This window comes from Quercus robur, chromosome 9 (genome assembly GCF_932294415.1).
Source record: "Quercus robur chromosome 9, dhQueRobu3.1, whole genome shotgun sequence".
NCBI lineage: Eukaryota > Viridiplantae > Streptophyta > Magnoliopsida > Fagales > Fagaceae > Quercus > Quercus robur.
The window spans coordinates 24769942-24788377 of record NC_065542.1 but is presented as its reverse complement, the minus strand read 5'-3'; the positions used below and the strand labels follow the sequence as shown (position 1 = coordinate 24788377).

The window sequence follows — 18436 nt, the reverse complement described above, 5'->3', positions numbered from 1 at the left end:
TTGTGTTTGACAAAAGACACATGTTATCTTTGCGTGCATGCTACACTCCTAAGTCTTAAGGATCCAATTTTCATAATTAGATATTGAAAATAATAACAACAACATTCAAAAAATAGATTATGAAAGTAGAACAAAATAATTTACCTTTTTAATTTTTTTTGCAAAAATACAATTGCACTCTATAATTTTAACCAAAATTTATTTAAATTTTTTAATTTTACTTTCGTTCAATCAAGTCCTCTAAGTTTTAAGTTCATTCAAGTAAAATTTTATATCAAATTTCATTAATTTTTGTAGTTAATTGTCCCAAATTTTATATTTTTAAATTTTTTTAAATTAAAAAAATCTAATTAATTACGAAAAAATATTTTCTTGATATATATATTTAAAATTTTAACTGAAGTTGACAGAAAGACCTTGAATGGAATAAATTTGAAGACTCAAACAAAATTCTTTAGAAAATTAAAAAGACCATAACTGTAAAAGTCGTGTATTCCTCGGAAAAGCGAAGTATAAATAAGGATTCTTTGTTTCACACAAACTCAAAAGCCCCCCAACAGTTATTAAGAAAGGTATCCTTATATTAACAGAAAAATTATACGCATAACAAACCAAACCCAACCCAACTCATCATTTTCCTTTATTCTTTCTCTTTGTTCTTCTTGTTTCCCTGAACGATCCCTTTCTCTTTCTCTGTATCTATTTCTCTCTGGGCTTCCTGTTTGGTTTTTCTGAGCCAGTTTCCAATGAGGTAAGTGGGTCTGATTCAATTATTATAACTGAGATCTCATCTGGGTATTTTTATTTTTATTTTTTATTATTGAATTATTGGTATTTCATGAATTAATTTTGGTTGAAATTTAATGGGTATGGAGTAATTTTGATTAAATTTTATTGGGTTTCTTGAACTTTGGATATGGTAGTAGTATGTTTAATTTTAATGGTCAATGGGTTCTACAAAATTGTGCTGTTAAATCTGAGTTCTTTTGGTGTGTGATTTGATCTCACTCTGATATTTAAGGCTTTGTTTGTCTGAGAAGAGTGAGCCTTACAACTGATGTGTCATAATCACAACAACAACAAAAAAGAAAGTAATTTAAACGTTTCGTTATTATGTTGCCGTTCTAGTTAAGTTGAGTTTAAGGAAAGTGAGCCTTTATTGGGAAATAATACTGTTTTTTGTATGTCTTGTACTTGATGGGTGTGAATCTTAAGTATGTTATGGAACATTCATGCTTGACTGTTGTTTGACTTTTAGCCGTAGGTTTGATCAATTTAAATTATTTTATTTTTTTTGCTGAATTATTTTGATTGAAATTTGAAAGTTATGATGGCTTGAATTTAGTTGCTTCGGGTTGTGAAAACCTGCATTTGTTCCTTTATTTAAAAGCTGTCTTGTAGCCAAGAGCCTTGTAAGTTGTAGCTTAACTGGTTGGTGCCTCCTGGAGTTTCCAATGGTGACATCTGGGTTCAATCCCCCCTCTCCCAACTATCAAATTATCAATAATAATAAAAAAAAGCTGTCGTGTAGGTTTACCGTTTTTTTTTTTTTTTTTTTTTTTTCCCTTTCGTGGCTAGGGTTTTGTTGTGAGTTAGGTCAGGGGCGGCAATATAATGTTAGTTTGGCTAAAGAAATGTATTACTGCATGGAACCATTAAGGTTAGGCTATGGGTCAACCCACACAAGGGAGTGTATTTAGACCCCTTATTTTCTCGGTCTCATAGGCATAAGTTCCTTAGTGGGTTGATGAGTTACATTGGTATTATTGTTCTTTTTCCTCTCTTTCTTGCATTATTGGGAGAAATTTGATTTTTTTGTTTCTTCTTACATCTTTTTAACTCAAATAAAATCTTTCCTTAATGACGAAACCCTTCTTTTAAAAGGTTCTCAACCCTAGATTTACAATTCCTCCTAAATCATAACCCACCACAAAAACATGTAGGCAAATTCCGTAATTTTTCTTACATCAAATTTGTTATAGAGCCAAAATCCCACCACAAGTTCTTTGCTAAAATTTTCTCCATTAACCACTTGAAGAAATTTCTCATTCAAAACTGTGGTCACCTTGGAACAAAATTCAAGGTTTCAAGCTTTTTCTCAATATTTTGTAGAAACCAAGAAAAATTTGTATCATTTGAATAAAATTGTGTTTTTAATTGAAGTAAAGCTAGAAAATTTGTCTACTATGTGAGAAATTTGGATGAGCTAGCAGTTGCTATTTTGAAAAAACATCCTACTAGAATGATAGTTGATCAGAACTTAGATAATTTAATCTAGAGCCAAATTTATCCTTACCCTTGTTGGCAAACATTGCATCTATTACCTCTTCAAAATTTGATGGATATAGTCCTGCCAATTTGCCACCACTGCAACCTTAATTGTATGTTGGTGCAATGCGTCAAAGTGTTATATTAAAGAGAGAAATCCAGCCTTACAATTCACCACACATTCAATTTCAAGAAGAGTAAAAAAAAAAAAAATGCATTACAAGTACAATTAAGACTGTCTAACCCGCATAGGACCTGGAAAACTCACCTAACCCGGAGGTGCCTATGTCGAAGACTGCTCAATCTGCCATTCTTTGCTCTTTGCCTCTCACTTCGGCTCAAGCTTCACTTGAGATTTGATGGAGATCATGTTTTGATGGCCCAATCTTTGCCAGATGTAGCAAGATCTCCACCAAATTTGGTCAAGGCCACCAAATCATAAATGTTGATGAGACAATTGGGGTTTCGATTGATGTGACCGTTAGGGGTGGTTGAAAATCCACACAGTCGTGGTCAGTAGCAGGTTGGGCTCTTAGACCTGTCACGATTTTTTGCTGATTATGTTCCACAAGGTTGTTTCAAATTTCACAAGTTTAGTATCTATGTCTGTCTTGTATAGTTGTATGTGACATATTTCTAGTTGGTTGAAATTGAACCTTGTCTGAAAATGACCAAATGGTAGTTCTAATTCGCATGTGCACTGTCTGATATATATATATATATATTTTTTTGATAAATAATGGAATTGTATTAATCAAAAGTCCAGGTACACTGGCGGTGTACATGGAAAATAGTACAAACACATAAATTACAAAGATCAAGCATTTCTAAAAAAATTAGAACAAGGGAAAAGATTAAAGGAAGAACTCCACTCTAGCAAGGTGTGAAGAAGAAGAGATTTAATTTATGAAATAGACCGTTCCTTCCCTTCGAAACATCTTGAGTTCCGTTCTTGCCAAATACACCATAGGACACAATGTGGGACAGCCCTCCATAAATCAATGCTCTGATGCCCACACCATAGACCATAATTCATAAGCAATAGGACAATGAAGAAGAAGATGATTCACTGATTCCCCACTCTTTTTACACATATAGCACCAATCTACAATTGCGACACCCTTATACCATAAATTCTCAATAGTCAAAATCTTACCTAATGTGGCACTCCACGAGAAGAAAGCAACCCTTTGAATTTGATGATACTATGTGTACATTACCAGAAATGATCGAAATTCAGAGCAGTTGAAGCTCATGGTGTGGTATTATGTGTTTTGAAGTGATTGAATTTTGTTAAATTGGATTTAAATCTGGACTCACTGAAATGAAACCAGTATAGGAGTGTTGTAAAGTTATTTTGCATGAGTTTTGGAGAATGGGCATTTTTTGTTTTGTTTTTAAAGATCAAATATTTGATATTCTGGGTGCATGTTTGTTGTTCATCTATTGACAAGGAGTGGTTTTTAGTTGATCTGCCTTTGTCTAGGTAGAGTTGGACGGTTTGCTATCAAGATTTTCTTTGTGTTTCCCAGCTTCGGTCTGGCTGGGACTAGAGGGAAGTTTGAGGGGCCATTGTTTGGGCATAACATAGGATGGACCTGACGTTTCTGAGTGCCGTTCTAGTTGGGGCAGGTTGCCTTGCTCTGGGATACTACATTGGTGCACGATATCCTGGTCATATCTTTATCTCAGCCAGATTAAATAAAGATGGTGAAGTTGTTGGTAGTGGGAAGAAGAAGGATAAGCAAAAAGAGCCCCTTGAGATTGAAAGTCTGGCTAACATTCTTGAAGACTTCAAAATGGTATGCTCTCTCTCCCTCTCAAACACACAAAAAGAGAATTCCAGGGGAAAAAGAACTGAAATTCTTCTGTGCCCTCCACCCACCCCCCCCTTGCAGGTTTTGGTTGTGAGGAATGATCTAAAGATGGGTAAAGGCAAAATTGCTGCCCAGTGCAGGTAGCCTCAAATTTTATATAAAATGTATATTTTGTTATGTACATGCATAACTCCAGCATAACTAGTAGACTTTAAAAGTAGTATTCTTTGCTCTTCTTTCAGATATCTTCTTATAGATGCAAATCAACCTTAGTCGAGACACACTATAGGTTATGTTGATTGATTGATTAATTAATTATCTGTTGATGAATTCTTTTCCATGCGATGATATGTTTCATTTTGAAACCAATTAACAATTCTGTCTTAGCAAAATAAAAGAGGCAGCCAAGTAGAATTCTGAATAGAATGGATGCATATAAGACATATTAGTATTTTTGGGTAACGTATTTTGGTGGCTTAGTGATGCTGTAACATTTGATTAAAATCATAAATAAAAAATTGTTTACTTGCACAAAGCCTATAAAGAATGGAGTTATGGGCCAATGAACTCTATTTGACCCTCTTCCCTTTGTAAGAGTAAAGTGGGATAAGGTAATGGGTCAAGACCCACTGGGTCTATGTAATTACCATTGAAAAAATGGCGTTATGGAGACTTAAAAGAGTCATCGGCCAGAATTTTGGGGTGATTCTTCATATTTGGGTTAGAAATTTATAAACACAGAGGGTGGGTTAGCATTTTGGCTCCTTTTCCTTTTTAAATTCATTGAATGTCCCTTTTAGGTTCATACTCTTGCTTCCGCTACTTACATATGCCAGAAGCCTCTTGAGTCTTGAACTTTGATTCTTTAAGGATCATAGTATGTTTCATCAAGTAAAGTTAATATGGAGATGTAGCGTTTATGAATTTGAATTTGGGCACCAAAGATCAGTGGCTGATTTAACAAGGATTTAATGATACTAGTTAAGGGCATTACAAAGTTGAGGAATACGAAAAAAATAGGGTAGAGGCGGTCAGGATAGATCTGGCAATAAGAGTGATAACTTCTGAAAAGGAGTTCTTCCAATACCTTGTAGTTGGGCATTGAGACTTTGTTGAGTTGGGTTGGATATCTTTTCTTTTTGATAAGTGGATCTTCTACTCTTCTTAGAAAGGTTGGTTTCATTAGAGAAATTTGTCCTAAATTTTAACATTTATTTTGTATGGTATATGAAATGTGTCTATTTTACAGTATATTTTTAGAAGAAGAAGCTTATTACTGCTTATATCTACTTAAATTAAAAAAAAAAAAAATCTTTTTATAATTTATTTCTTTTTGGCTTCAAGGAAATTATGCTGTTTTCATCTAGATCTTTGACATTAAGCTCTTATGTAAATTGTGAAGGCTAGATATCTATTTCCAGATACCATGAATGTAAAAGTAAAGGACATTCTTGGACTTAACTCTTTGAATGACCATTGTTAAACCTTAGTCTTGAATAGACTATTTTATCTATTTTTTAATTTTTAATTTTAAGTAAACCACTTATGTATTCATGTTATGTGTATGGTATACTTATAACAATTGTAGATTACTCATTGAATTAGGATATATATAATTGTGAAGTGCTTGAGAGTTGGGTTGACATTGTTTATGTTGTAACTTCTTTACTTTTTCCCCCTACAATGGTTGGCCCACCTACTCAGCAAAACATTGACATTGATGATCCATTGCCGTGGTTAGTTGTTGCATGCTTGCTATATTTTTTCCAGAATTAAAATACATTTTCATCTAATTCATGATCCAAATCTTTGCCTTGTTTAATCAGTCATGCAACTTTGGGTCTTTATAAGAAGCTTCTTCATCGGGCACCAAAAGCTTTAAACAGGTAAGGTCACACATAAATCTGCCAGTATATTGCTTAATCTTTCTATGTCTTGTGACTAAGTTTGTTTGTATGCAGGTGGGAGATGTGTGCGCAGCCTAAGGTGGTTGTAAAAATAGAAAGTGAGGAAGATATGCTAGTTTTGCAAGTAAGTGTTTTTTTTTTTTGGTGTGTGTCTGTGTGTGTGTGGTTGTTTTTGGTTTTTTGAGGCTATGTGGTGTAACATAGACCTATTCTTTGCTGCTTACTCTAGTTATTAATATTATAGCATCTAAATTGAGTCTGCTAAATTCATATTTATGATTGATTAGTTACAGAAGTAGCTATAGTTCTCCCTGTACTTTTGGACTGCTTTGTGCTCTATTTGCATGAAGTAGCTTTTTCAATATGCATCTTTCTTATCAAAAAAAGAAAAGAAAAAAAGAAGTAGCTATAGTTGAAATGAAGATTTTAGACTCAGGATAGTTAAAAGGAACCCTTTCTTACTTTAACTAGTTTTCAAGGTTTGCTACTTCTGTTAGCTTGTTGTTAGTAGATAGTTGAGGCCGAATTTGATTGATTGACACTCCTATCTAGATTATTTCTGTATTTTTTTCCCCAAGAAGTGAGTGAATAAACCGTAATTAGGACGCTAGTGTAGGTGCATGATGTTTCATTTTTGTAACAGAATATGGCAGCCAATGATGAAGGGATGCAAATAATTTTTTTTTTTAATCTTGCATTATCATTTATCATCTCTTTGTTTTTCTTCTGAGCTAATACTTTTTACTAAAAGAAATTTTGGATTCCTTCCCCTCCCTTCGGTTTCTGATGTCTACCGGTGTTCTTTTTTCCTTCTTCTGGTTTATAATAAGCTTTTTATTTTATTTTTTTTTAACTTAAAAATTTTGCATGAACTTAAACTGGGAAGTTTGTGAGCTTGGATGAAGCCTCATTTATTTATTCCTAGCTTTTTTTAAGCCATCGGCAAAACTTTCACTGTGACATTTTTTTTGTCCTTTTTTTTTTTTAAATTTATAATTCTTCTCAGTTTTTATATTTCATTGGCTGGTATAATTTCAATTCTCTGATGTTTTTAGTTTTTACTCCCACTTTCTCCTTTCTCCTTTTTTTTCTTGAGGAAAGAAAAAGTGAAATTATGTTTCTGATTTGTCCTTACCTATAAAAAAATTTCTAATTTGTCCTCTTTTCGTACTATATTCTCCTGTTCAACTGGTTTTTATATTTTATGTAGTGCATGTTTGTTTTATGGGCTTGACTATTTTTTTTCTCTAAACCTTACTTTGGCAGGAGCGAGCAAAATCACTAAAATTACCAACCCACATTACAATTGATGCAGGGAGAACACAGATTGCACCAAGTGAGTTGCAAACAATTCTTTCTTTTAGATTGATCTTGGTTTTGGTTGTTCATACAGTTGATTGATTTTTCTACTGATATCTGGGACATATATATAATCAGTGGATGGGAAAATAAAAAAACATGTCTAGTCTTTCATGTGCAATGTTAGATTAATGGTTAAGTGATTAACTTCGCTATTTCCTATTAGCGTAAGCTTTTGGTACAATCGGTTATTTATCATGCTATTTCCGATTGTCCTAAAGTTCGAACCTTATCTCTCCTCTACTTTGCATTTAAAAAATTAAAATCCCACACACGATGAGTAATTTTAGAATAGTGGTTAAATGATTAAATTCTCTATTTTCTATTAGCTTAAGTTTTTGAGACAATTGATAATTTATCACGTAGTGTGTGTTCTTTTCATCAAATAAAGCCATCCACTAATAATGCACTGAATGCAGAAAGATCGGAATAGAGATGATTGGGTCTGGTAGGTACAGAGAGATGGGGACTGGGGAGAGGCAGGTTTGGCTGGCTAGTTGAAGAAGCCGTTAGATCAGTAATTTGTGCTTTTTGTATAATTGAGCTTGGATTCCAAGTTAAGAATACGTGAGACAGTGTTTTGCACTGTAGCAAACAGAGAGGAACAGGCTTCGGTCCCTTGGATACTGTACTACAAGGGTATATGAAGTGAAGTTGAACCTCTGATGAGTCTTATGTAAACAATGCAATCCCAATGTGCTGCAAGCCAGTAAATTATAATTAAGTACCATCTTTGAGACATCATACATGGAGGCATGAAGAAATAAGACAGCTTGAATGAATTATTTTTAAAAAGAAAAAAGAAAAAGAAAGCTTAAATGAAGTAAAATAGCATGTGTTTTCTCTTCAAAATGCTGTTTCAAAGTCTGTGGTTCCCACTGCCTATAGTCCTTCCAGTAATTGTGGTTTGGATTTATATTACTTTTTTTTTTTTGGTTAACACTGTTCCAAACAGTTGAATTGGTTCTATAGATCTTATCTAGTTCACATTTGTGTCATACACTTTCATGCGTGAGAGGCTGCTTAAGCAGTTTATATTATGAAATAACTTATTAATTCTTTGATCTTTCAGATTCAAGGACGGTGATGGCTCTTCTTGGTAAGTTCTCTTCCCAATACCTATATATTTTGCATTTTTTTTTTCTCTTTCTTATTAAGGACCCAAGAAATAGTAGTAAGTTTTAACCAGTTGGTATGGTGTCCTTGGAGCTTCCCAACTTGACTGCAGATTACTAGATTCTTTTGATGCTAAAAGATAGAATGCTTACATATGCATACTCTCTTCCATACCAACAAAGCATTTGGTTTTTGCTTATGACATCTCTCTCTCTCTCTCTCTCACTCTCTCCTCCCTATATTTAGATGTGTGTGTGTAATTTATATTATATTCTAAGTTATCATTCTTTTGATTTATTTGAAAAAATACAGGACCTATTGAAGTGGTTGATGATGTAACTGGTGGACTAAAACTATTATAATTGTTTCTTCATTCATGTGGATCTTCATCCTATGCCCCACACAATGGTGGAGCAGTTAGAGGATACCAGTCATTGATCAGATGTCTTGGACGGCAAGTGAGTCCAATTACATTTTATGAAGATCCATGTCATGCAGGGCCTTAACCAGATGTTCACATTTAACCTTTCTTTATTACCAATTGCGATGATGATGAAAAATGACGACCAAATCTTTGTAATAGACTCATTAGGCTATGGAGTTAATATTGATCGCATTACAGCAGTTCAACTTTTATTAGATATGGAAACTAATGCCAAATTGCCAATGAGCTCTATCTCAAATTACACCTGTTTGGTTCTCTCACAAAAATGCTTGGAATGTGAGATTGTGGGTTAAATATACTGGGTGCCTGCATAACTAACCAGTAAAAAAATGAGTGGAAAAACAATTAGGTGGATTCAAGCCTCAAGAATTCTCAATTGATGCTTAGACATTTGTCCACAGAACAACATTTCCAACAGGTGCTTTAAACCAATTTTAAAATTTTGGAGAGTGAACCTATAAAGTTGGGTTCCAATACTCCCTATTGAATACAAAGTAGAACACAAAAAATAGGATAGAGGATTTGTATTCCTCTCTATTAGGATACCTCTTCTACTTATGAGATGAGTAACTGTACTGTGCAAACAAAAATTTGAGACTAATATTGAATACCTGAATTAAATATTCAGCTTTCCTTTCACTCTCTCAATTTCTTTCTCACCTAACCCATCTCTCTACTTGGGTGAAGGTAGATGGACAGGGATGAGGGTACGATGACAATGGAGGGAGAGGGAGGATGTGGTGGTCGAGGGAGTTTGACTCTTCTCCTGCCCTTCACATAGATGAGGGGCATACTATCTTCCCTCTATAGGGTGGAGTTGATTTTGGGGAGAAAATAATAACAAATCGAGAGAGGAAAAGAATGGTTTAATGAAATAGAGAAAGAGTAGTGAGGTTCTTGGAGGTATGTTTGGAAAACTGGTTAGTTAGAATACTGTGTTATACATATATATAAAATTTTTTCCCTTCTAATTTGGGTGAAATTTTAAAGAAATTATTGTCGATATAACATACCTCGAATCCCTTGATGTATTAGATTATAATTGACTAACTTGTATCTCATATATTGATTCTAATGATTAAATTCTTTTGAAAGTTGATATACAAAGTATAGCTACATCTAAATATTCTAAACCTTTTCCAAACTTGATGGCGCATACAATGTCACCAGGGACAAAGCCAGGGGGGGTGGGGGGGGGGGGGGGGGGGGGGGGAGCATGAACCGTGAGTTTTTACAAAATCCTAATTAACATCTCCTTAGCAAATGAAAAAGAACGAAGTAATTGTTTTTATTTTTTAAATTAAATTGCAATGCAGTTATCTATCTCGAAAATTATTTATGATTGATTTTGTAATAAATCTTATGGTAATTTTCCTTTTAATTTATAAAATCAAAGAATTCCTTTAAAAATATAATCTATAAAAAAAATAAAAGTTACTCATAATAAAAATTTATCTTATGAATAATTTTAGTTTTTCCTTTTGAAAAAGTCAAATATTATAGTTGACTTACCCATAATCTACGAATCAAATAGAAGTTATGTTAATAATCTCATTATATGTCCAATAACATTTTAACAAAAAAGTAATTATTATTGCTAAAAGAAAAAAGAAAACAAGAAAAAAAACACAAAGCCAAAATAAAATAAAATAAAAACCATACGAGAAAGATTATTTAGCATTTTGAAAACTAGATTGACCAGAGAACCAAAAGGAGAGCTTATGGTTTTCAGGTCAGAGTCGTCAGATTGAATTCAAATCATGATGATATCATAATTAATATATATATAAATATTAAATTAGCAAAAATAGAAAAGTTGGCATAAACATACCTTTTCTTTTTTACCAATAAATTTATTGTCAATATAGTCCAATATAGTCATTGATATTGATGATGTTCTAAAACTATTTAGCGATATGTCCCTGTTTTGAAACTCAATTTACTAAAAATCAAGTTCCATTCAAGGAACTTGAGTTCCATTAATTTTTTATTTTATTTTATTTTTATTTTTTAAGTTTGATTGCCTATAACTCGATTTTCTACAAATCGAGTTTTACATTGAAACTTGATTTTTAGAAAATTAAGTTTCAAAACAAGGGCATATCTCTAAATAGTTTCAGAACAAGGACATTTTGCTGAAACTTTTAGGTGAAAGGGTTATTTTGCCATTTTTGCCTAGCAAACCTCATTAGTCCAAGGCATACAATTTCTGTCCATCCAAGTCTCTTCCTCAACAAAGAAAGCTAAAGGAACATTGTAATCTTGGATGCACATTATGCAAGTTCAACCATAGGAGACATTTTTCTATATTTAAATATAGTTTCTTAGACACATTATATTTTATATTTAAAAAATCAAGTTCATATACGAAATGTTGATATTGTAGAAATAGCACATTGATAAATCGTGAATGAAATGCGATAAAAAAAGTTCTAGGTTTTTCCGTAAGCTCAATTGATAAAGCTTTTGTTTTTGTTGTTGTTGTCAAGTAACAGATGAATTTAAATCCCGCACAAAAAAAAAAAAAAAAAAAAAATCAATTACTATCTTGGTTTGATGATAAATAACAATTATTATAAAATGAATATCATATATTTAATTTTTATAAAAAGAGTTGTATATAACATTACTTATTATTCACCATAAATTTGGGTGAGTAATATAAACATAAACTTCATCATGGGCAACCATGAAGAATAATTTTAGTACCACACATTTTCATATAAACTTTATCACAACTATCCTATGTAATAGCTAGATTGTGATTAACTATCTATCTTCAAATAGACTTATCATTTTTTCTCCATCATCTACCGTTAGCGAGGACTACAGTAAAGAGTGTTTACAAGTACATGTTTCCAACCATGAATTAGAATTGTGGTAATCATGTGCTCTTGTGAGCCAAGTAACAAGGCTATGACAATTATTAAAGAGTTACTTTATGTATAGACTTATTATTTTTTCTTTATCATCTACCATTAGCGATAATTACGGTAAAAAAATGTCTGCAAGTACATGTTCCTAACCTTGAATTAGAATTGTGGTAATCTTGTGCTTTTGTGAGCCAAGTAACGAGGCTATGACAATTATTAAAGGGTTTCTCCACGTGAATTATAAGTGTCGGCCAGTTCTATTCCTGTTTTATAATATTGATTGGCAGATACGAATGACTTCTAAACTTCAATATGCACATGACTCCGGTCCACACCTAATAAAACATATATTGCCCATATTCTTCCGTCTCTCCCCACTCTTCACCGCACAGTTCTTGCACACTTCCATCTTTCCAGGGGAGAGAATATCCACGACCAACAATGTGGGCTGTTGATTTGCAAGTAATGTTAGTGGTGGGTTTATTGGTTATGTTACAGGTTCAACAGTCTTTGCAACTGAGATCTAGTCATCCAATGCATGGGGTTGTGGATAAGATCAATGAGAAAGCAGGACCTTATATTGGGCTAGTGATGACTTTTCCTACTGAAGAACTTGCACTTATAGACTCTGCTTTCTTTGTTCCCAGCTCGGAGATCCCATGGGTTCACTTGGCTGGTACTCTCTCTCTCATTGTCTTTGTTTTCTTTCTTCTTTTGGACTTGTCGGCGTTGATTATTGACTAGAATAGCTTTCGTTGAAATATGAAAATGTTTTGTATAAATGGTGGGAGATGGCCCAAGTTATGCCCATTTAGCCCAAAAGTTATGTCACTTCACTATTAGTTGTTGGAAAGATATTTATAAATGTTTTATATTTAAATATATTTTGGTAAATAAAAAGTCAAATGAATTAAAAATATACAAATATAAATTAGGATTTATTTAAGAAAAGGACCATATATAGTATAATCAGAATTTGTTTAATTTTAGGCTGTTTTTACTCTAATTGCCAAGAGTCATCAATAGTTTAAATTCCCTTTTTGATCCTTCCCCAATTATCAAATTATCAAAAAAAAAAAATGTTATTTTATTCTAATCAAACAATGAATTCTAGTTGGTTTTAATTTACATGTAAATATGTAATAAATACCAAATTTAAAAATAAAAAATTATGATTATATAAGCTTTTAAACAGTTGAAGTGACAACATAAGAAAGAGTCAATCTAAAAAGTCAAGTACTTTCATTTTTGTATGTGTCAAATAAAAAAATAAAAAACTTTCATATTTATATGCGTGCCTTTTGGTTGTGGCAAAGGCATTAGTTGCACTGTCAGCTTTGCTATATTCTTCTATGGAGTTTAGATTTACTGAGAAAGCCGTGTAGTTACACACAATCAATAAGCAAATGCCTACAGGGAATATGAAAAAAAGTTATCAGACATACACATTGTCATGCCTGCACATAACGAACAACTTCTTGCCAATGTGTCTATTTTGTTGATTGCCTAGGAAGGAGGTTCAACATTGGGACTATTAAAGGTGAAGATGTAATTTATGTGATGACTGGAGAGCAAACAGTAAGATTTCATTTATCTTTCATTGTTTTTTTCAATACCACAACAATTAATACATACTACATATACTTGATGTGAAATATTTTTCATGAGTGGCAGACTTGACCTTTTTGTGGCACTTTTAGGTGAATGCAGGTATGACTGTTCAAATTCTACTTGATACATTTGATATCATAGGAATTGTTCATTATGGGATTGCTGGAAGTTCTAATGATTCAGTGTACATTGGTGATGTTAGTGTCCCAAATTATGTTGCCTATACAGGATCTTGGACATGGAAGGTACAAGTTTAAATTTGTATTAAATTGATGAAAGAATAAAGCATTTTTTTTTTCACTACAATCCTTGCTTTTAAAATGAAGAAGAAGAAGAAGAAAAAACAACTAATCTTTTCTTTGTTTGATTTTACTGCTACATTATGATGTTTGACTTTATTGAATATATGTATTTAACAGAAAGAATATGCACTCTACTTATAGTTTGGTTCAGAAATGGTCTTATGTTTGAAGCACCTGGTTAAGTATTGGCACTATGTTTAATTCATCTTTCATCCTCTTATTTACGTTGTAAAGGAATTCAGGTCAGCAGAGGAGAATGTAACAGAATTGAATTTTGGTAATTTCAACTTCCCTGAGAAGGGAGAGAATTTGTTGGCAATGATAGACTTCACTCCACAGCAATTGTACTCTGTTGGAAAACCAATGGAAGAGGTTTTTTGGCTTCCAATTGATCCAAAATTATTCAATATTGCTTCTGAACTTCAGGTTCGTATTATAATCATCCCCCGATCTCTTTTTATAGCTTATGTGTGTTGATTAATATGTTCTGATGAAAATATCATTCAAGGTTTATTTTTTAGTTCATTATGATGTAAATTTTAAGTGGTTACAGGATGTAAAGCTAAAACAATGTGTCAGTGAGACATATTGTCTACCTGAAACACCAAAGGTTGTATATGGATTGAGAGGTTCTACTGCAGATATATACCTTGACAATGCAGCTTATAGAGAATTTCTCTTCAAAGCATTTAATGTCTCTACTGTTGATGAAGAGAGCGCTGCAATTGTAATGGTTAGTAAAATAAAAAATAGATTCACTTAATGATAATTCAAATGTGTTTGTAAAGCATTGTCTGTTTACATGTTTTTGTGTTGTTGCTCTCTATGCAGACATCTCTATCAAATGGAGTGCCTTGTATTGTGTTTCGTGGTGTATCAGATTATGCAGGCGGAGAGGGATTACTGTCATCAACGAGCCTTACTTATTTGGCTGCTGTGAATGCTCTCAGTGTTGCTGTTGAGTTTATTGGATTATTTGGCGAGGAAGCTTGCTAAATATGTAAACAAATTATTTAATTTTCATAAAGTAATGTCCTAAAATATTTAGCAATGCCCCATGTTGTACAGTCAGTACTGATTTCTAGAAGGTCTTGCCCTGCCTATGAGGTGTGAGAGTTCCTAAATGTGACCTGTGAATGTTACCATATCCACCATGTGAATGACTCTCTTGGGAGCTGTCTGGTGTGGACACATCTAGTTGCCCTACACATGGATCAGTGAATACACCACTGAATCTAGAGCTAAGGTGAAGAGTGGAAGCCCCCACTTCCTTTAGGTCAAAGAAACACTCTTGGCCCTTACTTAGAGGTCCAACTTAACAGTGCAGTAACTAGCTAATCAGCGACACTAACTGACTCAACTCAACAGCCTTGGCACAACTCAGCAGCCTTGACATAGTTTGACTAGTACATTTGGAGGTATTAATATAGTTTTTTCTTGCAATTTTCATGATATTGGTTATACTAAGTTTTTCATTACATTGCTATTATGCATATAATTTTGAAAATTACTATTAAATCTACGTATACAATATCAATTCACAATTATTGTCTGTGAAATTCTACTAAGTACAACACAAAATAAAATAATAAATTGATCAAATAATATCTCTTAAATTGAATGAGGATAGGTGTATGAGATCGTTCAGTTCAATTACAATTTGTTACGTACAATATCTTCTCATACAAATATTTGAATAGAAATTGTATAAAAAATATACTCATTAGTTCAAAGAAAAAATAATAACAAAAATCTAAATAATTTAATTTGCATGGAAGGGTAACAAAAGCAAAATCCAATTTTGATTCTAATTGAATTTTCTTTGAACTGTGGTTTAATATATATATATATATATATATATATATTTATATAACCTAGTTAGTAATGAATTGTAGATAGTCATGATATATTACATAAAGGACAAAACTTAGGTGTAGTATCTTAGGTGCTGTTCCTTAGGTTTCCCTCTTAAGATTTATTTATGTGGCTACTTAATTAAAAAAATACACTTCTATCTTATGAGGAAAAATCCACATGCTAGAATCTTAAAAGGGGAATCTAAGGAATAACATTTAAATACTGTACCTAAGTTTTGCACTTAAATAAATGACTTATAAATTTAAATTGTTTTTAGTTATATGATTAGGTTTTTTATGGTTTATTTATATTGGACTCCTCATTTTCTACACTAAATTAACTCATTTGACACAAAAATTATAAAATTTAGGTTAGATGGGACATGTGGCGCAAGAATAAACTCTAATTAAAACCTAATTTTTACACTAAATTAACTCACTTGGTACAAAAATTTAAAACATAGATTAAACTCTAATTGAATTCCAACTTAAATTCCAATTGAATTTTCTCTCAACTTTACCTATTAATATATATATATATATATATGTAGAGAGAGAGAGAGAGAGAGAGAGAGAGAGAGAGAGAGAGAGAGAGAGAGAGTAGCTTTGTAATCCCATACATATGCATGAATACACTTAAAGATATACAAAAAGATAAATAATATAATTCCTATATATATAATTTAAATACTATTGATAGTCATTCTTATATTTTGTTAACTCTTTAAAAAATCTTGTAAGAATCTTATATTTTGTTAACTCTTTAAAATTCTTGTAAGAATATTATAAAGTATAAAATGTAAATTGTCCATATTTATTTATTTATTTATTACTTCTTAATTTTTGTTATTGTGAAGCACTTTTTTCTTTTACGATTTATATATTATAGACTGTTTGAATTTTGTACTTAATAACTCACTTGGATAAATATTTATGATGTGGTATCACATTTGATTTTAAAATTAGGAAATAAAACTCTCTCTAAAAATAAATAATTTAGGACATATGACATAAAATTGGATTCTAATTTGAAATTCTAATTGAACATTCTCTAAGCTTCACCTATTAATATATACTAGTGTATACCCCAAAATTTTAGAGGATGTTTAAATTATACATGATATTATTTTACACTTTTTTAAATTATACATTTCTAAAATATGGAATGGTTTCTTATTATATGTGTGTGTGTATGTGTGATTTAAAATTTAACTGGTTTTAAACTCTTCGGTTTTTACACCCAATAATTCACTTGCCACAAAATTAAAAAACTTAGATGGATTAGATTTGAACTCTTCGACTTATACACTCAATAATTCATGTGACACAAAATTAAAAATTAAATAGGGCATGTGGCGCAAAATCGAGAATCCAATTAAAATCTAATAGGATTTTCTATCAGCTTTGTCTATTAGTATATATATAGATATAGATATAGATATATAGATAGAGTGGAATTTAAACTAAAAAGAATTCAAGAAAATAGGGTACAAAGATTATACATAGTGTGTGCTTAGCCTAAAGTAGGTTTCAAATTGTTATTTTTGCAGACAGAGGCATACATATGAGCTGTTGTTCCATAAACATACATTGAACATACATAAGCAGTTGTGAGGCATGTGTACGCATCCTGACAAAATGAAACTCTAATTCTACAAACAAAAACAAGCATAAACTTTAAAACAAGAGAGATTTTGGAATTTAAAAAGAAAAGGGGCTTAACTTTTTCGAAGGATATTTGAATTTTGACGAATTTTGACGAGTCCCCTCAGGATATTGGATCCAAGCCAAAACACTAGAAGGGTTAGTAAACTGTAGCTTTGTAAGAATGGAATTGCAAGAGAGTTTTTGAAAAGAGAGAATGCTTGTAGTGAATCCTTTTTGACATAATTATTAAGTAAGTCAATTCAGTGTTAATTTGCTTAACCTAAAATCAACCCAAAATGGCTCCATTCATATAAATAAATGTCATTTTTATTTAATATAAATTTGAATTTTCTCTGTAGAACAGTGTAATTAAAAGAATTTTAAATTCATTTTGGCTGAATGGTTTGGAATGGGTCATTTAAATGTTAACCCAATACAAGTTTATCAAACATTTGAAATAAGTAGTGTTTGTGTATATTAAGCAAGCTATGTGGGTCATGTTGTGTCACCCACTTAATAAATGGGTTTTGTTAGGGTAGAAGGGTTTTGAAATGATTATTAAATGAGTTAGGTTAAGATTGGCCTATGTAGCTGGATACCAATGTCTTGAATACGATTTGTCATCACTACATGCTTGAACGAAATTGTTAAATCATGGTTTTTTTTCCACCTTTATATATAGATACACACACATATATAAAGATTCTCCTTCATTTTTTTTTTTAAAATTTTTAAATTTAATAGTTGGGAAGGAGTGGATTTGAATTTGGACACATCATTCAGAACTACCTTAGAAGCTTATTGAGCTACAACTTAAAAGACTCCTTCACATTTTACATTACTATGAATTTCATATTTATAATGAGATACAAAAGTCCATGACATTTGAATAAAAATTACATATTGATTGCCTCAATTCCATGATTTTCTTTAGCAATCAATCCCTTGATTTATTAACCAATCCCATAATTTTCTCTTGAAACCAATATCTTGACTTGGTCCTCAATGGCAGAAAAATGAATTATACTTTCTAAACTAATATATCCTAATTATACATCTCATACATATCTTGGCTATTTCTGGTAAATACAATACAAGATAGAAACTTACACAGTCATGTTTGTGTGGCAAAATACAATCATCTGCTCTTGGTGAGCATAGTTCTTATGTTCCAATCCTATCAATGGAGAGAAAAAAAAAAAAAAACTGAACTTTCTTGATGGTTCTTGGCTATT

The 18436-nt window shown here is 31.9% G+C and overlaps 2 protein-coding genes across 4 annotated transcripts in view; both read left to right on the top strand.

The window, feature by feature from the left end:
• The first annotated feature begins 524 nt into the window (after positions 1–524).
• LOC126699978 (uncharacterized) lies at positions 525–9150 on the top strand. 2 transcript variants are annotated; one of them, XM_050397959.1, is made up of 8 exons: positions 527–751; positions 3736–4070; positions 4167–4225; positions 5912–5971; positions 6047–6116; positions 7259–7328; positions 8424–8450; positions 8780–9150. In XM_050397959.1, the coding sequence occupies exons 2-8, from the start codon at positions 3861–3863 to the stop codon at positions 8827–8829; spliced, it is 546 nt and encodes a 181-aa protein (XP_050253916.1). In that variant the 5' UTR covers positions 527–751; positions 3736–3860; the 3' UTR covers positions 8830–9150. The 2 variants fall into 2 exon arrangements, with proteins under 2 accessions (XP_050253917.1, XP_050253916.1); XM_050397960.1 differs by lacking the exons at positions 8424–8450; positions 8780–9150 and adding an exon at positions 7771–8381 and having other exon boundaries at positions 525–751.
• A 2905-nt stretch (positions 9151–12055) lies between these two features.
• The window catches only part of LOC126699975 (bark storage protein A-like), a 64004-nt gene continuing 57623 nt past the window's right edge, over positions 12056–18436 (top strand). Inside the window, exons 1-6 of one of the 2 annotated variants that reach the window (XR_007646951.1) lie at positions 12056–12461; positions 13296–13363; positions 13486–13641; positions 13933–14124; positions 14252–14431; positions 14530–14805. Coding sequence is in view for 1 of the 2 variants with exons in the window: in XM_050397954.1 (XP_050253911.1) it covers positions 12227–12461; positions 13296–13363; positions 13486–13641; positions 13933–14124; positions 14252–14431; positions 14530–14694 (996 nt within the window). In the remaining variant the exon portion in view is untranslated. Of the gene's footprint in view, positions 12462–13295; positions 13364–13485; positions 13642–13932; positions 14125–14251; positions 14432–14529; positions 15151–18436 lie in introns of those variants that run through there. The other variant, XM_050397954.1, reaches the window with a different exon arrangement.

Coding starts and splice junctions, on each gene's coding strand:
- LOC126699978 (XM_050397959.1), top strand. CDS start 3,861: ATGGACCTGACGTTTCTGAGTGCCGTTCTAGTTGGGGCAGGTTGCCTT. Junction 4,071..4,166: donor TTCTTGAAGACTTCAAAATG/GTATGCTCTCTC, acceptor CCCCCCTTGCAG/GTTTTGGTTGTGAGGAATGA. Junction 8,451..8,779: donor GACGGTGATGGCTCTTCTTG/GTAAGTTCTCTT, acceptor GAAAAAATACAG/GACCTATTGAAGTGGTTGAT.